This window comes from Dasypus novemcinctus, chromosome X (assembly GCF_030445035.2).
Source record: "Dasypus novemcinctus isolate mDasNov1 chromosome X, mDasNov1.1.hap2, whole genome shotgun sequence".
Classification (NCBI taxonomy): domain Eukaryota; kingdom Metazoa; phylum Chordata; class Mammalia; order Cingulata; family Dasypodidae; genus Dasypus; species Dasypus novemcinctus.
In genome coordinates, this window is record NC_080704.1 from 56,845,782 (window position 1) to 56,869,211 (window position 23,430).

Consider the following 23,430-nt stretch of genomic DNA (forward strand, 5'->3'; position numbering starts at 1 on the left):
CCCAGCTCTAACCTCTAACTAAGGCTGGAGCACACATCTTCCTGTCTTCGGACTTGAAATGGTGTGTGTGAAGTGCAAATAGGGACAATCCACCGTCCCAACCCTATCCAGGTTCTCTCCCAGGCAAGCCCCACTCAAAGAGACAGACTCCCTCATCAGGCCACATCCAGCAACCTCCAGTCACACCTCCTCTCCTAGAGAGCTCTGCTCCTGGGTAGCAGGTGCACTGGGTAGGGAGTGCCCCTGGGGCCTCAGTAGGGTCGAACCCCAGCTTTGCCACTGGCTTGCTGTGTCCTTGAGCAAGTGACTTGCATTGTTTCCTCAGCTGTCAGATGGAAAGAAGTACCCACAACTTGGTGTCATTGGGACCATTAAATGAAAGTATATAAAGGGGATGGCACCAGATATGGCACTCAGAAGGTGCCAAATCTTTAGTAATTAAGTGTGGTGATGGTGGACTGGTAATGCAGGGCCAATTTTCTCTTTTTGATTTACCCACCCACGTAGTCCTCCATTTTCCCACTCACCACACCCCTGATTTGTCCATTTCTTCACCCTCTACCCACCCATCCATCCGTTCTCCCAACCACACAACCAATTACTCTACCCATCCCTCCAACCATCCATCTGTCCATTTAGTCTTTAATCCACCCGCCCTCTCAGTCACCCATTTGTAGATTCATCCTATCCACCTCACCATTCACCAACCTATTGATATATGTCCATCCTCCACCCATTGGCTCAATCCAGCCGTCTTTCCACCCATCTATTTATTCATCCATCTCCCATCCATCATTCATTCACCCACCTTTTACCCTTCCAATTCATTACCTCATCCATCCATCTGCCCACTTATACACTCCCCTATCCATCTGTCCATTTACTCATGCACCTATACACATCCATCTGTCCATTCACATCCCCACCTGTCTATCCTCTCCCTGTCCACCTCTTCATCCGTCCGTCCAGTTATTTCCCAATCATCGGTCCACACGATCTTCCACTTCTTTATCCATCAGTCCACCCAACCACTTTTCCATCCTCCCGTCTGGCCACTCCTGCACACTCACATCACATCCCCATGCACATCCAGCCACACAGCAAGTGTTTCTGCTCAATTCCATTAGAGAGGTTGGTCAGTAGTCCTGAGGACAGGCTGAGGGAGGGCTGGATTAGGAGAGTAAAGATGCAACCAGAAACCACCCTCCCCATTCCAATCATGTCACCAACCCCACCCCCAGCACATCCCTCTTTGTCAGAAAGAACGAGACCAGAGAGTCAGTGGGTGGGCCTGTCTGGCCAGATGGTATTTTGGCTGCACAGCCTTTATACACACACACGTTGCTAGAACGCTGAACATGGACTGTGCCCCTACCCAACATCCCCAGTCCCAAATGCAGAGTAGCCAGGCTTCCAGACATAAATTAAAAAATAAAATAAAATAAAAAAAGAGTTGGTCTCTGGGAGGGAGTGCTCATGCAGAGATGAAGGCAGAGGCCCCTGGGAGTCAGGGCCAAGGAGGAGGATAAATTCCTGCCCCTCCTCCCTCAGGATCCCCAACTCCCCAGGGGCACCTGCACTAAGACAGGGCCACTACCACCAGTCATTAGGCCTCCAGTCCCTTTAATGTCCGCTTTCCCAACCTATTGGTTTTTGGTGCTAGCCTCCGTTTTCTCACCACAGCCCAAGAGAATGGAGCCCTGGGGGGTGGGGGTAGGGAACTGGGAACAGCCTGCAGGTCTTTAGTCTAGTCGGCCTCTCCAGGCTCTAAATCTGGATCAGGGGACCCCACGCACTCCTTGCTGAGCCGCACAATTTCCTGGGACAGAACCTCCATGTCCTAAGAAACAAACAAACCATTAGGGGCCACAGAAGGGGACAGAGACAGCTTCTTCACCAAGCTTGGGATGTTCCTCTGTGAATTCCTTCTCTCCCCATTAATCAATGCCCAGCTATGTCTGACCTGGGATGGGAGGGCACTCCAAGAAGCTCATCCAGCAGTGGCCTGGATTCAGAAAAGGCGTGTCTGGGTGGGTAGGGAGCCTCTAGAGCTACTGATAGAGGTGTGGGATCGCCTGTTGGGGCATGGTGCCACTGGAGGATACAGCCCCCACCCTCACCACCTTCACTTTTACTAAATGGCAAGGTTGCTTCTCCAAGGCAGGGGCTGGGGCTGGCTCCTTTCTGACACCCCTAGAGATCGGGGAAACATTTGGGTGGCAAGATGGGCAAGTGGATGTGTAGGTGGCTGCATGAGGGATTCATGGGAGGCAAGAGGTAGTCAAATGAATGCCCAGAAGATGGAGGACAGCAAGTCCACAGGCAGGTCACTGGGTGGGTGGGTGAAAGGTGAGACAAGCAGTAACTGATGAGCAGATAAGAGAGAGAGATAAATTAGGAAATGGGTCCCAAGGCATGGGTAGATGGACAGATGGGGAAATAGTTGGGTGAATGTGTATATGAATGGATGAGTGGGTGGCTAGAAGGACAAAGGGAAGAGTGAAAGACTAAACGGATGAGTAAGTTGATAGGAGGATGGGAAGATGAGAGGACAAAGGAGAGGTCAGTGACTGGGGAGGGGGCTGGACGGAGGGACAGGTGGGTGGTAGCTGAACAGGGGGCTGTGTGGGTGGGTAGGCAGGTGGCTGGCCAGACAGATGCGTGGGCTGGTAAGCCACACTTGCCTTGTGCAAGTGCATGTTCTTGGTGAGCTGCTCTTCCAGCATGTTCTGCAGCTTCTTGTTCATCTCCCGAAGGTTCTCATCACCTGGCTTCACAAGGTCTCTCAGGACGCTGCCCAGTCCGCTGCGGTCTGTGTGGCCTGCTGCCACAGACACATCTGCAAGGGTCCAGGCTGAGAGCCACCCCCTCGGCAGAGCCAGAGGCGAGATGGACAGAGACAGAGGAGAAAAGTGGGAAACAAAGAGCGGAGGTGGGGGTGGGGAGCCATGTTATGTAGGGGGCGGAAGCTTTGACACGTGAAACCTGGCTCTGACCCTGAGCCTCTGTGAAAGGGGACTACGTCTATGTGTGCATGTGAAGCACGGAGCACACGGTAAACACTCCACACATGTCAGGCGGTCGGTGTCATTTTCAGGAGTAAGGAAAAGACAAGGAAAGGAGACGGTCTGAAAGAAAGGACAAAAGCAACAAAGACAGAGGAGATGGGCAAGGAAAGAGAAGGTGGAAAAGGAGAGGAAGAGAAAGAGGAAGAGAAGGACAGGGGGAAGAAGAGATAAGGACCCCAAAAGGGATACACATATAGAGAATAAAAATTTATGGAGATGGGACAATAGCAAAAGGGAAGAGGAACAGTGAGAAAAGATGAAAGGAGGGCAGAGAGAAGAGAGGAGAAAGAGGGAGACACAGACGCCTATGGGAATGGAAAGAGAACAGAGAGAAAGAGAATGGAGAGAGAGAGAGGGAGGGAGAAATGGATGGAGAGCGACGCAGAGAGGAGAGTGACACCAAGGTAGAGAGACAGAGAACAGAGAGAGACACAGCGCAGGCCCTTCCCCACTCTGTCCCCTCCAACAGCGGTGGCCCTGTCTGTAACTTCACTGGGTTGCAAGAGGTGAGGACAGAAGCTGCAGCATGGAACAATGGAGAGAGGCTGGCAGGTGAGAGGGCTGGGCCCGGGTGAGGGTCAGGGAGGGGGACTCTCACCAATCCGGCTGTCCATGACGTAGGTCTCAATGATGGCGCTTTTCCGGCAGAGGTCCTCTGCCATGGAGGCACTGCTCACCTCCAGATGCTTCACCTGTAGATGGCCCAGCCCATCTCAGGCCCCTCAACTACACATGTTCACACCTGAGGAGGGGCCCATCTGAAGACCCCCCTCCCCCTCCCCTCAGGGGACTCCAAGCAGGCAGAAGCAGGCAGGCAGACAGCAGAGCACCTTCTCCTCCAGCATCCATTTCTCCTGCTGTGTCTCTGCCAGTCGCTGAAATAGCTCAGCCACTTCCTCATCTGAAAGCTCTGCTGGCCGAGGGGGCTGGGCCTGAGGGCTGCTAGATAAGGACTGCAGGGAAGAGGAGGGAAGAGGAAGGAGGAGATCAGCCCCAGGCCCTACCCCGCCAGCCCCAGAGAATGAAGGGCGGAGAAGGAAAACCAGGCTGGAGGTAGAGTGGGGAGAGGGTGGACTCTGAAACCCCTCGTGGTGTCAGGGGGGATGGACAGAGATCCTGTAGAAAGTGAAAGCTAACTTCCTAGCTGAGAGGAAAACTAGTGGAGAGAGGACCACACTAAACGATACCGTGAGGAAGCAGGGAGGACAATCCCAAAGGTGGGATTTTTGGCAGGTCAACTGGCCTGGTCTCTTCAGCAAGTTGGTAGCATGAAAAAGGAGGCCATAGCGGATGAAAAAGAGACTTCATTGGCATAAACCAACCCGAGGCAACACGTGCTCTGAAACGGAATACTGGTTGTCATAAAACCAGCTATACTCTGGGGCCAACTGGAAAATTGTTATTACTCTTGTCAAACTATTAGAAGAGATGAAAATTTCCCAAATTGGGAAGGTAGGAATCAGTCAAACAGAAGTTTACTCATGGTTTCATTTAGGTTAAATATCTGTATATATGTATGTATATTTATATATATATTTACACATGCACACATACAAAGAGCTATCTGGAGGGGTGTAAACTCAGGATTTATAGTGGTGATTTCTGGATGGTGAAAATGGGATTAAAAAATTTTTAATTCACACTTTATATCAAATTCAAAAAACAAAATAACAGACAAAAGGCAGCTCAACAAGTTATGGAAGAATTACTGTAAAAAAGTTCTGTCTAGGCACTTTTAAAATCTTTTCTTGTCTGTGTTTTTTAAGTTTCTACAAAAATTTAATTTTCTACCTATGGAATAAAAAAAGTTATTTCCAAATAAAAAGTGGTTGGCATAGAAGCTGGCATTAGAGATGACAAGAATAATAAGTGATAATTAAAAGCTGGAAAAAGGGAACTCTCATATGATGGTGTACTGACTATGAGCCACATACTTTATGGTGTCAGGAAAGGTGGAATTAGCCCACAGATGAAGAAAAAGAGGGTCAGAGAAAGAATGATTTGCTCATCCTGATTTAGTAATCTGAATCCAAGCTGGTGAGACTGGGGAGAACTTGACCAAAAAAAATGTATGTGCTGGGCCCAAACGGTTACAGGTGGGAGAGAAGGGAGGGTCCTAGAATTTGGGGAGGAGAAGCTGGGGCTGTAGGTTCTCCCCTGTCCCTTACCCTAGCTGGAACGGCGGAGCTCTCCTTTTCCCGCAAGATCTCACGGTAGCTGAAGGAGGAGACACTACTGCTGTCCCCTGTCTGGGTCCGGCTTGGTGAGTTCATCTCTGAGAGAACCAGCTCTTCGAGGCCTGAGCAGGGAGGGAAGAGAAACCTGAGCCCCAATCCCCTATGGTGCCAGGGCAGCGACAGGCAGAAAGAGGCAGAAATAGATCTGATGGAGATAGAAAGAGATGCTTGGGTATGGGGAAAGGCAGAAGCAGATGGCAGGACAGAAAGAAAGAGAAACAGAAAAAGGAACTGCCTCGCTAGGCAAACATACACAACATAAGAGAGACGCAGTCGAAGAGACCGGGAGAAAGACGGAGATGTGGATACGCGTGGGCATAAAGTGGCCTACACACTTAAGAGTCAGGGTAAGAGAAAGGAAAACAAGACAACCAGAGAGAGCAGAGGTGCACTCCCACAAAACCCCAAAGAGATGGAGAAAGACAGTACAAGATGAGACAAGCGGAGACCCTGGAAAAAGACCTGAGTCAGAGCAGAGCCAGACACCAAAATATGGAGACTCTCAGAACCATGCTTCTCAATCTGAATTGAGCCTAACAGGCAAGGAGAATGCGCGGTACACAATTCTAATCTGTTTGGTGATTTTTACATTAATCTGTAGCAAAATCTAAACAAAAAGAATCTTCCTTTAGTGAAGATAGGCTACTTCAGGAGGCTGAGTGCCTTAGAAAGAAATTGATTTGGTGAGACATCCATTTTGCTGTGTCACTTAAAACATGGGCCCTGAGCTTGTGGTGCTGCTCTTGCGGCAGGGTCTGGGTATCAGGGAGGGGATGGAGACTGTACCCCAAGGGGTGTCCATGAGGGCCAGGGAGGTTGAGCGGGGCCCCTGGGTGCCCTGAGTGGGGGGTACAGGAGGCAAGTTTTCTCTGAGTCTCTGATGTGAGAGATGCACCAAAGCCACCACTGCATTTTATTTATTAAAATGTATTTATAGGGCCCCCTCTTATGAAGAAAAAAAAATGGCCAAAGCAACTTGAGTTTTCCTGTGTGTCTTCTGCCTTAAGTGGAAGAAATGACATGGATTGCATTAGCTGCATAATTAAAACACCAGTGCCCGTGTGCTCCCTAGCTAGACTGGGAGCTCCTAGAGGGCAGGAACTTGTGGGGGTGGGGGGGGGCGGTGGCTCTACATTAGGGACCCTGGACTTGAGCATGGGGGCTCAGTTGATATTTATAGAAAGAAGAAAGGGACTGAGAGAGACAGATAGGCAGACAGGAGAGACAAACAGACAAGACAGGCAGAGAGAGACTGAAACAGAGAAGGTACACAGCAAAAAGGAGACAGACACACACAAGAAAGCAGATAATGTAGAAATAGAAGAGAAAGAGACAGATGCAGACCAAAGGTGCCAGTCCGAGTTCAAGGCACAGGACAGAAAGAAGAGCCTGGTGGAGTGAGGTGCAGGAAGGACCTCTGGCTTTCAGGCCCAAGCTCTGCCTTCCCTATGCCTCAACCTCCCCTACCTGAGCGGCTCTTGCTGTTGGTGAGGATGTCCTGCAGCCGCTCCTGCAGCTTATCTGCCCGCTTCCGCTCCAGATGCAGCTGCCGCTTAAGGTCCTTGAGCTGAGGAGGAACCAGAGAAGAGATGGCGGCTGAGGCCCCGTGGGCCCAGAGTTAGGGGGAGCAGGCTGCCAGCCAGGAGGGGGCCGGGCTCAGGCACCTCCCCATCTTACTGCAGCGCTGCCTTTCTTCTCCAGGATACGTTGCCCATCCACTGTATCCTTCACCTCCTGTGGGACAGAGAAGGCATGGCTGACAGGGTGCGGCTGCCAGCTTCCTGCAACTCTGAGGCCCAGGGGTGTCTGGGGACCGTGGGGGGAACCACTGACCTGCTTCAGGTTGTTGATAGTCTTCAGATGGCAGTCTCGCTCCTCCTGGGCCTGCTGGAGCTGCCCCTGCACACCTTGGAGCTCCTCCTCCTTGCCCTACAAAGCAGAGGGCAGCTTAGGCCTGGGCCGGAGCGAATTTCAGCACCATCCCCGCCCCGCCCCAGCCCCTCACCAACTAGGGCCTGCCACTCCCCAGAGAACACCACCATCTCGACAGGCACCTTCAGCACAGCAGCGTGCTGCTCCTGGCACTGCTTGAGGGTTTCCTTTTGTTCCTGCTGCTGCTGCTGCAGAGTTTCCTATAAGACAAGTCCCAGGTCTGGCTCCGGCCTCCCAGAAGTTACTGTGCCCAGTGGGGAGTGGGGAGGGGGCTGCGGTGAGAGCCCATAGGTAGGTAGACAGGACCCTCCTGCAGGGAACACTGGGCATCTCCAGGCAGTACAAGGAAGTGGTCACCTCTAAGGCTGTGCCATTCACATCGGAGACAGATTTACACTTCATTTGACTTAACACGGGTCACCATGCTGACCCCATACCAGGACTACCTTAAGGGTTTCACATAGGTTAACTCATTTTATACACTCCTCCTATATACCTAGACAGTTGGGCATGACTGTTATCCCCCTTTCACTGACAAGGAAAATGGGCCACAGAGAGATCAGGGGACTTGCCTGAGGCCATACAGCTAGTCCGAGGCCCGGCCAGGATTTAAAGACAGACAAACAAGTAGGGGTTAAGAGTCTATACGAGGGCAGCGGACTTGGCCCGGTGGTTAGGGCGTCCATCTACCACATGGGAGGTCTGTGCTTCAAACCCCGGGGCTCCTTGACCCGTGTAGAGCTGGCCCATGTGCAGTGCTGATGCACGCAAGGAGTGCCGTGCCACGCAAGGGTGTCCCCCGCGTAGGGGAGCCCCCCCACACAAGGAGTGTGCCCCCTAAGGAGAGCCACCCAGCGCGAAAGAAAGTGCAGCCTGCCCAGGAATGCTGCCACCCACACACGCGGAGAGCTGACACAACAAGATGACGCAACAAAAAGAAACACAGATTCCTGTGTCGCTGACAACAACAGAAGCGGACAAAGAAGATGCAGCAAATAGAGAAAAGACAACCGGGGTGGAGGGGGAAGGGGAGAGAAATAAATAAATAAATAAATAAATAAATAAATAAATAAATAAATAAAGAGTCTATATGGAGAAGCAGATTTGGCTCAGCAGATAGAGCATTTGCCTACTACATGGGAGGTCCAGGGTTCAAACCCAGGGCCTCCTGACCTGTGTGGTGAGCGGGCCCACGCACAGTGCTGATGCATGCAAGGAGTGCTGTGCCACGCAGGGGTGTCCCCCGCATGGGGAGCCCCACGTGCAAGGAGTGCACCCCGTAAGGAGAGCCACCCAACGTGAAAAAAGTGCAGCCTGCCCAGGAGTGGCACCACACACACAGAGAGCTGATGCAGCAAGATGAAGCAACAAAAAAGACAGATTCCCGGTGCTGCTGACAAGAATGCAAGCAGACACAGAAGAACACAGAGCAAATAGACACAGAGAGCAGACAACTGGGTGGGGGGTGGGTAGGGGAGAGAAATAAATAAAAAATAAATCCTAAAAAAAAAAAAAGAGTCTATTTGCTCTGAACTGCTACACGGCATGGCCCCTGATGAATTATCATGAATTTTCCAGAAAATGGCCATAAAGTTCCTTGTTCAAACAACATCACTGTATCACAATAATTTCCTGGCAGGTAGAAGTGGAGCTTCTAGTCAAAGGGGTGCCTTTACAAATTTGCACAGAGGCAGCAGAGCCCTGCACACCTGACAGGCTTAACTGCTGGCCATGCCCTGATCCTGCTGCTGTTGAGCCAGGAAGACTGTCGAGATACCCCCAAGCCCAGGGCTTCTCAGAAAGTTCTAGGGTCTGACCACTCCCACCAGCTTCTGCAACCTCATCAGGCACCACCCACTCACCTCGGCTTCCTTCAAGCGCCGTTCAAACCAGCCCTTGGCTCCATCCATGGAATGTACCTGAGCTTGCAGTTCTTCCACTGTCTGTTGAAGGGCCTCCAACTCCCGAGTTCGGGCCTGAGGGAGAGCAGAGAGTCAAGGGCCAGGAGGGCACAGGACCTCACGCATACCGTCCACTGGCCCCTGAGCAATGCTGTAGTCCCTGGGCATTAGAGGAGGAAGGTCACCGTCATCTACCCACCCACCTTCTCTTCACGGATCTGCCCGCGGAGCTCTTCCTCTTGCCGCTTCTTGTCTTCATGCAGCTCTCGGAGCTCACGCTCATAGCGGGCGCGCACCCCCAGCACCTCCTTCTCATGCCGGAGTCGGACTGCTCCCAGCTCTTCCTTGTGCTGTGACTTCTCCTGCAGTGTCTCCATTGCTAGCTCATCCAGCATGGCCTTTCGCTTCTCAGCACTCTGGTGGCCAGGAGGTTGGGGCAGGGGCATGGCAGTCAACTTCCTGCCCCAACGCCAAAACAGGCCCATCACCCTCTCCCCATTCCCAAGGAACTGGCTCAGTCACTCTCCCATCGTCATGGAAGCGGTCGACGTTCCTTACCCCCATTCTCATGGATTTGGCCACATCCCCTCCCGCCAGCTCCCTAGACTGGGTCAGTCCCCACCCCACCCCTCATCCCTACCCCCCATACTGCCCCACCTTTCGAGCTTCCTGCAGCTCCTGGTTCAGCTGCTCCTTCTCCTGCCCTATTTCCTGAAGTTGTTCCAGCAGTCGACTATTGGCCCGTAATGACTCCTAATGCAGGAACGAAGGGGGTGAGTTTGATAAAGAGCCCCCAAGGGGCTGGTCCTGCAGGATACTTCTGGTAGGCCATCTCTCTCAACTCCTGCCAAGTGAGTGTTATTATCCCCTTTTGACAGATGAGAGCTTTGGCAGAGACTGCCTATTGTTCCCCGGTATTTATTCTCCCCTCCTTCCCTAGCACTAGAACTCTGAGATGGGTGCCTGGCTGTCTAGCTGATGTTTCCCCTCCTCCCTTGTGGTGAGGGGTGGCCATGTGATTAATTCCTGTGCGCAGAAGTGGTGAGCATAATTTAGGCGATGCTCTTAAAGGAAATGGGCCTGCCCTCCAGCTGGAATGCAAAGATATTGGGGGTGGGGAGCTTGAGTGACCATCCTGAAGGAAATGATATAGAAATCTTGGGTTGAAGGTGGCAGAATGGCAAAGTAGAAGGAGCTTGGGTCCTGGAGATTGTAAAGCCATCATCCCTGGACAACTTACCTGGACTTTTACATGAGCGGGAAGAAAAGGTCTATCCTATTTAATCCAGGATGATTTTTTGTTTCTATTACAGAATCAGAGTGCATAGCCCAACTAATTGGAGAGACTCAGTGTCACAGCATTGAAAGGACTTGTCCTAGGACACTCAAGTGCTTACAAGTTAGGGAGCCAGGTTGGAACCTAGGTCCCCCTGACTGTACTATCTTCCCACTGCACTTCATGGCGGACTCCACTGAGCCAGGACTAGGGAACTGAGAGAAGACAGGCCGGGGCCAGAGGCATCACCTGGAGCTGGGAGTTGAGGTCATCCTTCTGTCCCATGAGGTCCTCATACTCAGCCTGCCGCTGCTGCAACTCAGCTGCCAGTCCAGTGGTCTGTTCCCGGAGCATATTCACTTCTTGGGTCTTTGCTGTTTGGATCTGGAGAAAGTGGTGGCAATGGAAAGTATAGTGAGAGGGACCCCGGGGACCAGGCTCAGGGTACAGACCTCCCAGTTCCAGGAAGACAGGGAGAGAGGAGGAAAGAGAGCCAGAAGGAGAGAGAGAAAGGGAATTCCAGAGAGAAAAACAGTGAGAGAAAGAGATCAATAGGGGCTAAATTGTGGTATACTCATACAATGGAATCCTACACAGAGATTAAAAAAGCAGGTCAGCATTACACATGGACAAATCTCACACATATAATGCTGTGGTTAAAAAAAAAAAGAAAAGAAAAAAAGCCAAGCTCAAAAGGGTGTGTGATTCTATTTATATGAAGTTAAAGAACAAGCAAAACTAATCTATGGTGATAGAGGTCAGAAGAGTGGTTACTTGGTTACTTCTGGGCAGGGGGGCAACCTAGGATGCTGAAAATGTTCTATCTGGGTGGTGGTTATACGGATATATATATATATATTATTCACTGAGCTATACTTAAGATGAGTACACTTCATGTGCTTCACTGGTGAGAGAGAATACTAGAGAAGCAGGGATTGATGATCAGAGAGAAGAGGGGTAGAAGTCAGCAAAAAGGAGAAAGGGAAAATGAAACAGAAACAGAGGCAGGAGAACAGCACAGAGTCCAGACTACCCTGCCCCGATGGAGACCAGAAGTGGAGGGAGCTGGGGGAGCTAGGGAAGGATTTGCGAGGGCTCCCCGGTGTCCTGTACCTGTTCCAGGGCAGCCAGGCTAGTCCTCAAGGCACTGTTCTCAGCCAAAAGCCCTTCCACTTGTTCCTGCGCATCTGCACTCTGGATGGATACCTGGTCCCACCCCCACAACAGGTGGGAGCGGGCCCAGAACAAGGGGACAGGACCTACCCGCAGCCAAGAAAGAAAGAAGAGACAGACAGACAGACACACACACACAAGAACCAGGACTGGGGGAAGCAGGACCCCTGGGGCCTTGCTTGCCTGTACACCACCCACTCAGGCTCCTTCCGCTCTCACCCCCCGCCTCCCTGAGCTCACCCCCTACAATGTACCTGATCTTGTAGGGCACGCAGAGCTGCCACATGCTCAAGGCGCTCCCCTTGCCGCTGATCTCTCAGCTCTGCCAAGCTCTGTGGGAACCAGGAGGTCAGGGGAGCCCATTCCAGACCTTAGCCTCCCCTTGGGGTGCGTATATACTCCCACTCCCTCTTTAACCACCCAACTGCATGTCCCCAGTACGTGAGGGTCTCAGATCATTAGCCATTAGCGATCTCAGGTGGCCCTAGATCCCAGGTCATGACCCCCAGGGGCCTCAGGCACACTCAAGCCCTAAGCCCCAGCCTTTGAGCAACTCTGACACACCTCAGCTCCTGGCCCTAGCCTCTGGGGTTTCAAACTCCCCCAGTCTCCATCCAAAAGAGGTCTCACTCCCCCAGATTCCATATGGGGACCGCGGGAATCCTCAGCCCCCAAGGGGTGCTAATTCAGTCGGCCCCAGGGACTTCAGATTCACCCCGACTCTGATCCCTAGGGGTCTCTGATACACTCAACCCCTATGACCCTAGCCCCCAGGAATCTCAGTCCCAGACCTTAGAGGTCTCAAACTCATACAACCTCCTAGTTTTGAGCACCTGGGGTAGTCTCAGGCTACTCCCTCCCTTCCATCATTTTTATCCCCAGTCCTAGCAAACCACCAGCTCCTGGGAATTTCAGCTTTACCAGGCTTCTCTCCCCAGCAACCCAGGGGTCTTAGGCTCACCTAGCCTCATGTCCCCAGCTCCTAGGGGCCTTAGGCCCACAGTCACCATATCCCCCATTCTAAGGGACCTCAGACTTACTCCCTCTAGGCAGAAACCTAGAGGTTTTATTTTATTTCTTTTTTCTTTTTTTAAAGAGGTACCAGGGATTAAACCCAGGACATTGTACATGAGAAGCAGGTGCTCAACCACTTGAGCCACATCTGCTCCCCAATTTCCAACCCTCGGGAGCCTCAGACCCACCTACACTTTTTGCTCCAACCCCAGGAGGTCTCAGACTCACCAGTTTTTGTTCTCAGGATCACCCAGCCCACATGATCCCAGTTCCTAGGTGTCTGAGACCTAAACCAGGCCCCACACTCTGAGGGTTTCACATGCACTCAGTCTCCAAGTCCCAATCTTGGGAGTCTTGTAAACTACCCAGCCCCTGTGTCCTCAGCCTCTGGGAGTGTTAGATTTACTGAAACCCTAATACCTAATGGTCTCAAAGTCACCCAGCCTCCAGGAATTTCAGATTTACCTCAATTCCTGTCCCCAGTCACCACAGATTTACCCAGATTCCTGTCCCCAACACCCAGGAGTTTGATTCATCAAAACTCCTGAAGCTTAGCCCCACACTTCCTCAGCCCTCCCCCCACCCCAGCCACGAGTAGATCTTAGGTTCATGCATATTATTATCCCAATTGCCAGGGGTCTCAGGGCTACCCAGCTCCCATTTTCCTAGCTCCTGTGGTGAGGGATCTAGAACCCATTCAGTACCTATATTCCCAAGGCAGAAAATCTCAGACTTCCCAACCAGCCTCTGTAGATCTCAGACCTCCCAGACACCAAGCCCTGGTCTGTGTCCCAGGGCTCTTAGAACACAACCCCTCCTCACCTGATTAGCAGCCTCGAGTTCCTGCTGCAGCTTTTGGGTTCGAACCAACTGGGCTTTGAGATCAGCTTCTTTCCGCTGTTGTAACTCTTCAATCTTGTTCCTGGGAGTGATGAGGAGGGGGTAGGTGCCATGGGCCCAGCTTGAGCCATTCACTCAGCTCTGCCCCAGTGACACTGTCCTTCAGTGCTGGGCACTGTCCTTATTGTCGATGAATGCCCCCAACCCTGGCAGTTACCTGCTGTCATTGAACAGTGTCTCCTTCTCTGTCTGCAGACGGCAAAAACTGGGTACAGAAAGACAAGACATAGATAGGTCAGTTCCACAAATATTCTACCTGCTAGCACCCTGCAAGTATTACCCACCTCTGGACAAAAAAAGAAAGAAACTTGCCTTTCTTGTTTCTTTTTCAGTTTTTCAGAAAGCTGTGAGGGGGGAAGAGGATAGGCAGGTGGTACCAGTGAGAATCATATTAATTGAAACAAAAATAAACTGAATAAGGACAGATACTTTTTACTAAGCCCTCTCTGGAAAATGGAATTTACTTATGTCATCCCTTGGAATCCTCAAAACAGCACTGAGACGTGAGTGCTATGGCTTTACAAATGGGGAAACTGAGGCCCAGAAGGGTTTTTTTTTTTTTTTGGTTGCCCAGCTGGTTGGCAGCAACAACATGGTTTCCATCCTGATCCCTCAGGCTTCAAAGCCCAGCATTCGTGACCCCCAAAATAGTGATCAATGGCCATGTCATAAAATGGTGAGGCTGCGAGGCCTGGGAAGTTGGGCATTGACTTGCTGCCTCCCCACTGGGTCTCCAGTTCCTAAGCTAAGCACCAGGATTCTACGAATGCTTAGACAAAGTAATGAATTAATGAACAACTGAACAAGCAGATCTGGGAGGAGACAGAAGGAAGGGATGAGGCCAGCCATGCACAAGACATGGGACCACATGAGCCTATTCCATCCTGAAAGCAACTCTGAGATGAAAGTGTGAGTCTTTCCATTTCACAGATGACAAAACTGAGGCTTTGAAGCGGTACTAGCCCCTTTCTGCACTGTCAAGGGATGCCCAGCAGGTGGGGAGTAGAGTGGGGCAAAACTCAGGGAGATGCCCGGAAGCTCCACCTTGGCAAGTTCCTCCTGCAGCCTGGATGTTTCGGCCTGCTTCGAACTCTGCGGGGAAGGGTGAAGGATAAGGTTGTTGTCAGCAAGAGAGGGGCAGACGTGAGGCCTCTGGGGTTGCCCCTGACTTCCGGCCTCCCTCACCCTAGTCAGGCCATAAGATAGTGATGTCACAGACATCTCCATGGGACTATAGGCAGGGCTAGGGCATCTGCCTACCTCCCGGCTCCCTCGCCCCAACAGACCCGTGTTCACCTCCAAGCCTTGCAGCTGCTCCCAGAGCAATCGCTTTTCTTCTTTCTCCATCTCCCACTTCAGCTCCACCTCTGCCAATGGAATGGGGGCTGGGACAGTGGGGGCTGGGCCCCCAGGGGGGTCCCCTTGGCCCTCACTGGCAGCTGGGGACCTCCTGGCTTCCTTCCCATAGCGCTCCTGCAGGGCTGGTGCATAGGATAGGGATAGATGATGGATGAGGTGGTCTTGCCATGCTTCAAATAGAGGAAGAACTGGTCTTCAACCCTTCAGGGAGCAGAGACACTGTCCCAAATGACCCCAAGCCATGGCCTGCCTATGAGGCAAAAGTTCGGCCCCATCTACACCTCTCGTGAATCTTTTAAGCCCTACCAACCATCACATTTGAAACCATCAAATGAGCTCAAGATAGTTTCTCGAACCCATCCTCAATCCTCCAGGCCCCACCCATAGCCTTCCAAGGTCATGCCTACCATACTCTACCCCTGATTTACAGCTGAATCCTTCCTATAACTTCCCAATCCCCACCCACATTCTACAAAGTCCTTCTCCTAATCCTCAAACCACCACCTGCCACCCACCAACCCCAGCTGCTCTCCAAAAGTCCACACACCAGTGACCCTCTCATCCTCTACCAAGCTTTCTTTCAGCTTTCATCTCAGACTCTACCTATAACCTGGGTAGAGACTCTCCCCAATGCTCCTTCATTCACTTCCCCTACTTAGCAAATATCTCCTTGTCCATGTTCAATCTGCTAATCTCTAATATTTGCTGGGTTCTAGGCAGTGAACTAAATGCAGAGTGACACATACCACCTCTTCTCACTACCACAAACGGTGGTGGGCATCCCTATGTGCACTTTGCACACGAGGATGCTTGGCCTGAGAAAGGGGAAATGACTTGTCCGGAGTCACACACTGGCTCACGGCAGGGCCAAGCCTGATTCTGAAGCCCTTTCCCTGGAACAACCCAACTGTCTTGCCCTGCTCAAGTCCTGAGGTCTCTGCATCCCCAGGAGGGCCTCTAGGCACCTGCCACATTCTTCTGCAAGGCTGTGTTCTCCGCTTGCAGTCTCAGTAGCTCTCCGTCCACAAGGCTCCCAGATTGGGCAGCCCCAGCCTGGGCAGTCCCATCCTTCAGCTGTTGGTTCTCCTGCTCCAACTGTTCCATCTGGCTACAGAGCTGAGGAGGGGAATAGGGAGGCGACAGAGAAGCAAAGTATCATGACAGTGTTCACTGAAACCTAGCGCTTGGCACATGCACTTTACACCTATTCATTTATACAATTCCCGTGACAGTCCTTTGAGGTGGGTGCTCTAATTATCCACACTTTACAGATAAGGACACTGAGGCAAAGAGATGCTAAGCAACTTCAAATTCACACATCTGGTAAGTGGCAGAGTCCAAGAGGATAAGGTTACTGAGGCTACATCACCTCCTACCCACCCCGAACCTCACAGACACAACCAAGACCTCAGGCTCCTCTGGAAGTTCAGGTCCGAAGATGTCAATACTGCAGAGCCCCACTACCACTCCTCTTCTGTGAAGGGTCTCAACCCAGGTCCCATAGACAGGTGTCAGGGCATTTCTACAGCCAGCACTGCCAGCCCTTGGCCTTGAAGGGGTGTACAATGTAAATAAAACTAAGCCAGGTCCTGCTGAACTGATAGGCCTTTCTAACAGGAGTCTCGAGGAAAAGAACCCTTGCTCCCATTTTCAGATGAGAACACAGACGCCCATGGGGGATTTTTATTTTATTGTCTGGGATATTTTCTACCCAGAACACTATTCCTTTCCTCCAGCTCTTCACATGCCTGGCTGCTTTGCATCGTTCCAGGCTCTGCTCAGATGACACCTTTAAAGGGCATCCCCCCAGTAGACACTCCAGTACTCTCCCTTACAGCACTCTCTGTTCACTTCTTTCTTACCTAGTGCTTGCCATAATTAACTTTTATTTTGTAACACAGGGCTCCCGGCACAGATTCTGAAGCCAGACTGCTTGGGCATGAATTTCTACTCTGCCATTTCTTAGCTGTGTGACCTTAGGTCAAATGACTTCCTTTCTTTGGGGCTTGATTTTCCTCATCTGTTAAAGAAGGATAATAATGGTCTAAAACCTACCTTAGGCTGGTTGCAAGGATTAAACTAATTAATAACAGAAAGCATGTCACACAAGATCTGGCACATAGTAAATGTGAGAGAAATGCCAACCATCGTTACTATTCTTTATTTACTGTGATCATCTTTTTCCCCACACCACCCCCAGAATGTAAGCTACCTGAGAGCAGAACCATTTTGTGCTGTTTACAACCGCATTTTCAGAGCACAGAGCATATCATTGGTGCTCAACAAGTATTTGGTGAAGGAATAATTGAGCTGAAATGTGTTGACAGGACTTGACCCCAGGTATCTCAGAGAGTACCTCAAGGTCCTGGGAGAAGTAGAAGGGAGAATGTGAAGGAGGTCTCTATATATTTGGCCCAGTGCCTGGCACACAGGGTAGGTGTTGAGAAACATGAGCTGAATTTATGAAGGAACGCCTGTCCCTGTCTTGCTCTACAGGAACCAGGATGCTATTGAGGCTGCAGGCAAGAAGCTGTAAGACGTGAGGTGATAAGGTCAGCTACAGTATGAGCAGCAGTAGCTATAATTATGGGAGGTGGCAGGGAACCACTGGAAGGTACTGTTTAAAGGAATCATGTGATAAGACCTGCAGGTTGGAACAAGCCCTGTAGCACGAACTGGGCAGGGATGCTACAAGCAGAGAGATAGGGGAGGAAGCTGTGGAAATACAGCAGGTAAGAAGTGACAGGGCAGGGCCATAGGATGGATACAAAACTTTTTAAAAGTCAAGAAATATTTATATGGTGCTGATAATGAGGGCGGGGGGCGGGTATGGGAAAAAAAATAGACCAAATGTAAGCTGTGGACCATAGTTAGCAATAGTATTTTGATGATGTTCTTTCACAATCTGTAACAAATGTTCCACAACAATGCAAGATGCTGGTGGAAGGGTGATGTATAGGAATTCTGTACATTATGCATGATTGTTTTATAAGCTTACAACTTCTCTAATTTAGAAAAAATCAAGAAATACTTCAGAGGGAAAATGAATCAATTAATAAAAGGATAATATTAGTAGCTAACACATACATGGCTGATACTATGTGCAAGGCTCTGTTCTAAGTTGTTTATGTACTCATTTTAATCCACCCAAAAACCCCATGAGACAGGTACAGCTATTACCATTTCTATTTTAAACATTTAGAAACCAAAAATGAGGTAGGGACAGGTTTTGGCTAGTAAAAGGTAGAACCAAGATTTTAATCTAGGCCTTCTGGCTCCAGAACCCTCGTTCTTTACTATTTGCTAAACAGCTTCTCTTGGTATTGTAACTGCTCAATATTTTTGTTGTTGTTGTTACAATCTATGAATTATATTCTCAGGGGGAGCCTTGGAAATACCATGACTGTTGCCATGAGATTTTTTTTTCCCCCTTAAAACACACTAAAACCTCAGACATTGATGAACCATGGATACAGAATATAGATAAGGGAACAAAAGACAATGTCTCCAACTGCCTGGCAAGTTTAGAAATGGCCTGGACACTAAAATCAGTGAGGAGATACAATTATCCTATCCAAGCTATATCATGTGAAAGAGGGAGAGGGAGAACCCCAGGATCATGTCACATGAAAGGAAGGAAGAAAAAAGGGAAGCGGCTTGAGCCCTTCTCTATCCCACAGTAAGTGCAAGAAGAACCTTACCTAAGAACTCCCCTCCAGCAACCACCCTGGGGCTCCATAGCTTCAGCCCCAAATTATACACAAAAATGATGCTCCAAGAAAAGGAGTGACTTGGCCAGGAACCAGCTGACCTCAGGGCTTGCAGCTGTCCAATCCCAGCATGTGGGTGGCCCCATCTGTCAAACTGCTGTCCCCACCTCTCCATCCCTCACTACCCCCTGCAGCAAGAGAGATCCTGTTTCAGCACCAAGGACAGGGTCTCAGGACCAGTCCCAGGCCAACCCATCCCCCGCTGCCCTCTGGTTTAGTCCAGGTGGTCTCTACCCCTCGGATCCCCCTCAGCTTCCCTCTCAGCTTCCCTCGGCACCAGCACCTTGCTGAACTCGGCCATCAGTGTGCTGTTCTGCAAACGGAAGTCCTCCTCCTGGCTGTGCAGCTTTGCCTGCAGCATCTCATTTTCACTCAGCAGCACCTCGACTTCCTGCAGTAGCAGACACGGGCCAGATCTCCAACATTATGGGGAGAGACACAGGGAGAAGCAAAAGGAGAGATGGAGGGAGAGAGAAAGGGAGGGGAAGAGACAAGAGATGGGGAAGGAGAGAGAGACAACAGGGAGCAGGAAAATGATGAGAAGGGGAGAGAGACAGAAGAAAAGGAGAGAAACCAGGAAGGGGAGAGAGATGGGGAGGGAGAAAGATGAGGGGAGCAGAAATAAGGAGAGGGAGAGACTGGGACAGGAGTGTGGGGGAAGAGAGGAACAGATATAAATTGGGGAGAGAGGAGATAGAGATTGGGAAAGAAGGGTAGATAGGGAAGGAGAGAAGGATGGAGAGGGAGAGAGAAACAAAAGGCATGAAGAAAGAAACAGGGAGAGAACAGCAGCGAGAGAAGACAGGGGAGGCCAGAGAGAGAGATCAGCATCAACAAGAGATAGAGGAATGGTGGAGAGAAACAGAGATGAAGAGAGAAAAAGAAGAAAAATGGGAAATGATGACAGAAATAGGGACAGAGGTGGGGGAGAGACAGAGAGGGTTGGGGAGAGAAACAAGACTCAGAAAGAAACAAGACTCAGAGAGAATAGAAGAGAACAAGATAGAGGGACAAAGAGAGACTCAGAGAGAAGGAAAAAGAGAGGAAGGGAGAAGGAAATAGACACAGAGACAGGCACGGAGTGAGAGACAAACACAAGAAAACAAAGCCTGACAAAGAAACACCTGGCAGTGAAACAGTCACACACACGGAAAGGCCAGTACAGGAAGATCCCAGCATACAGACATATCCTCATTCAGAGTCTTCTATACCCCTGCACCCACCATAGGTCTTCTTACCTGAGCTTTCTTACTCTTGCTTAGTGCCTAAAGGAGAGGGTGGGGTGGAAGAGAGATAAGGTGAACAGGGATGGAGATGACTGGGGCCAGTGTTAAGGGCGCACAATGATGATAGGGGTTGGGGGATGGGAGTATCTTCACCCACAGAACTTGTGTGATGATTTGCAGCCCACAGGAATGAGGGAAACGAATGGATGAGTGACTGACTGACTGAATGAATGAATGAGTGGAATCCTGCCTTGGTACCCCAGCATATAGAACTCATCCTTTCCTCTAAGCTCTCAGGACTGCTCATAGGGTTTCGTATTTAATCCCTGATGGGCTGGATCTCCACGCTCAGAAATGATAGCTTCATTGCTACATCTGCCTAAACACTGCTATGGGGATCCCTGCCATGCAATCTGGAAACTGCTGCTCCCTTGCTGCCCAACCAAGGGCATTGTCAGGTTTGGGGAATCAGCTACCCTACTAAAGAGAAGCCCAGCCTTCCTGACTGCCAGATTTTCTGTATCTGTGTTTCCTTGTTCAATAAATAGTTACCAAGTATGTACTATGTATAACATTGTGCTATGCATGGGGACACTGTAGTGAAGAAAGGAGACAAAGGAGAGCCTTGAATGTTTTGAGGGGCCATAATGGGTGATGTTCTATCTCATCTTTAGAGGAACTGACAGGTAAGCTTAAGTCTCATTTGACCAACAGTTTTAGGACAGGAATAGGGAGGTTAGATCCCAAGGCTGGAGGGTGAGTGGAAGATGGCGGGGTGCGGGTAGATTTGAGGAAGATTTACCCATAGATTTGACTATGTAATTAGAAGTTAGTGAAGGAGAATAAGTAATTGAAATTAGCGTGATTAAAAGTAAATTAAAATTAAGAAATTAAGGATTATGTCAAATTATCAAATTAAAGTGACTTCTATGAGAATTTTTAAAATGACTACATGAAAATAGCATGTCACAATGGGCCTGGCTACTGTACGGGCTTAATGGATGGACGCATGAGCCAAATGGGTAGAGGGTGGATGGGTGAAAGGAAGTACCTTCTGAGCTTTGGTCAACTCCTTATCCAGGTAGGTGACCCTCTGCCGAAGACTGGTGAGCTCTGGTGGGAAGAAAGCAGGGAGTCCCAGCCTCAGCCAGTGGCAAGGAGCTGAAAGGTCCCCCTGCGAGGGCTCTGAGGGAACAAAACCTTGGCACCTGTCCCTCAAAGCTACCCCCATCTCATGAGACCTTCTTGGCTTACCAACGCCATTCTTGCGTAGTTCATCTGAAAGCTGGTAGTTGTTTGTCCGGAGTTCCAGGAGCTGGGCCTTTGGAGGGAAGCAGGAAAGAGAAAAGCCTGGGTCAGGAATATGCCTCTACCCCCACCATGAGAGAATCAAGCTGCTAAGCCCCAAGGACCCTGCTGCCCTCCATGTGACTCTCTAGCCACTCCTTAAAGCCTGCCCATGCTGCATTCTTAATTACCTCTCAGCTCCTCAGCACCTGGACCACTTTCTCCATCTCCATTCATAACCCCAGGCAGCCTACCCCTCCATCTCCCTGCTGCCTTCATCTCTCTCCCTCCAATCCACCCTGCACTCAGGGTACACTAGAGAGTGCTTTCTAATGTCCCATGTTAATCCACTTAGGCTCTTGCTTGTGTGCTTTCCATGGTTCTCCATAACCACAGGATAAAGTTCCTCCTCCTCATCATCTTGGCTGACCTTCTCATACAACGAAACAATGTTCTGATTATCAGGGGTGAGTGTTGTGCATCCTCCTGAACAGACCTGGAGGCCCCTGAGGGCAGGAGGCAGGGGCTTCACTTTTTTCCATCTATCTAAAAGGAAAAGGCCTGGTAGTTCCCTGCCCAACTTCCACGGAGTCAGGGGGGCTGCCCTCCTCCCACTGCCAAGGCTCTCATAACATGTCCAGGCTCCCTTCAAGAATTAAGGGAAAGTAAAAAAAAAAAAAAAAAAAAAAAGAATTAAGGGAAAGTGAAGCATGAACCATTCCAAACAGCACACCGCTCTCTACCAGCCCTGTAGAGCCCTGAGGTCAGTTCCCAGATCCACATTCCCTTACCCCACCAGACCTTCCCTTCTTTCCCATAACACCAGCCTCCATGTCCTGGTGGTCCGCTCAAGGTCAGAGGGCTTGGTCTCTACAGAATCATTCCAACCCCATATCCCCCAGAGCCCAGGAATCTGTCTCCCCTTGTCTTGACCCAATTGGAACACCCTCTGCACTCCCTCCTAGAGTCCCTCCTGAACGGAGTCCAGTGGTTTTTCCTTACTCATGGCCCAATGGGATGAACGTTCCGCACTCCAGGGTCCCCCATACCCCTCAAGATCTCCCCAATCATGATCTGATGGGATGGCCCTACACCCTTGGAGGGCTTTCCTTCACAAAACCTTGGGTAGGCCAGTTGGATCACCCTTACCAACTTAGAATCCCTTGCACAGTTTACGGTGTTCTTCCCCATTCATGGTCCAATGGTCCTACCTTTCTACCCTCAAACAACTGTTTTCCCTCATTTCAAGGACCAACAGAATTACCCTTCCTCACGTGGGGCTCCCCCATCCCCTCACGATGCATTACTCAGGATGTCCTCCACTCAGGGTCCAATTGTATGGTTTTTTCTCCTCTCAAAGAGTGTCCCCACACAGGGAATCCAATGGTCCCCAGTGAGGAACTCCATCAATATGGGCCCATTCATGGTGCAATGCTATGGCCCTTCATCCTGTCTCAGAGTACCCCCCAAAAAAACAACAACAGTCAAGTGGTCAGGGTACCCAGTCAGGGTGATGTCCAGTGATGTCCCCCACCCGCGGTCCAAGAGCCTCACTCTTTTACCTCCTCTAGTCCTCCCTGCAATAGGGATTAACGGCATTACCAATTCAGGGTCTTCTTTGCCCAGGGCCTCATGGGATCACCCCTAATGATCCCATGGTATGGCGTCCTTCACCAACCACAAAGACTCTCCACCTCCATCCAAGGAACAATGACAGTATCTGGGGTCTTTCCCCAATCCCCTGGCATAGTGGTATCAACCACAAAAATGTCCACCTCCCACTGGCTAATGGTATTGTCCTCTCAAGGGCTCCCCCGTGACGCAAACAATCCAACGCCCGCTTCCTTCTTCTCCGGACAAAATGGTTTCGCCCTCGCAGGATCTCCTTCCCTTAAAGCCCAACGTTATCCTCTATTTCAGGTGTCCCATCCACAAGCCAAGAGGTCTTGTCCCCTACAAGTCTGAGTTCAAGGTATTGCCCACTCAAGGACTCTGCCCTCCCCGGACAAGGCTAATTGAATCCAACCCCGTAGAGCCCAATAGTATCTCGGAATCCAATAGTCTCCTCACTCAGAGCCTCAGTTTCCCTTCTCCAGACCAGCTCATAGACTCGATTCATCCCAACCAACCCCTTCTGAGAGCCGGTGGCACAGTCTTTCTCTACCCTGCCTCCCAGTCGCCTAGCCAGTGGTCTTTTCCCCGGAGAGCTGCACCTGCATCCGCTGAAACTCCTCTTCCGACAGAGCTTGCGCCATGTTCCTCCCCCCCCACCCCCCCCACCAGCTTT

At 50.6% G+C, this 23,430-nt stretch overlaps 1 protein-coding gene across 9 annotated transcripts; it reads right to left on the reverse strand.

Moving 5' to 3' along the window:
• Positions 1-1,278: 1,278 nt before the first annotated feature.
• On the reverse strand, positions 1,279-23,430 carry GRIPAP1 (GRIP1 associated protein 1). Of its 9 annotated transcripts, none has more exons than XM_004465000.3 (26): positions 23,357-23,430; positions 21,111-21,177; positions 20,908-20,969; positions 19,869-19,895; positions 18,914-19,021; positions 15,826-15,976; positions 14,798-14,982; positions 14,546-14,593; positions 13,814-13,845; positions 13,659-13,706; positions 13,424-13,523; positions 11,842-11,919; positions 11,528-11,620; positions 10,664-10,798; positions 9,796-9,891; positions 9,342-9,554; positions 9,100-9,213; positions 7,360-7,437; positions 7,139-7,234; positions 6,983-7,039; positions 6,773-6,872; positions 5,237-5,367; positions 3,899-4,021; positions 3,667-3,760; positions 2,685-2,839; positions 1,279-1,840 (listed from the first exon to the last, which is right to left on the reverse strand). In XM_004465000.3, the coding sequence occupies exons 1-26, from the start codon at positions 23,396-23,398 to the stop codon at positions 1,748-1,750; spliced, it is 2,526 nt and encodes an 841-aa protein (XP_004465057.1). In that variant the 5' UTR covers positions 23,399-23,430; the 3' UTR covers positions 1,279-1,747. The 9 variants fall into 9 exon arrangements, with proteins under 9 accessions (XP_004465057.1, XP_012383196.1, XP_071069127.1 ...); XM_012527742.3 differs by having other exon boundaries at positions 20,908-21,041; positions 23,357-23,421; XM_071213026.1 differs by lacking the exon at positions 23,357-23,430 and adding an exon at positions 22,746-22,886.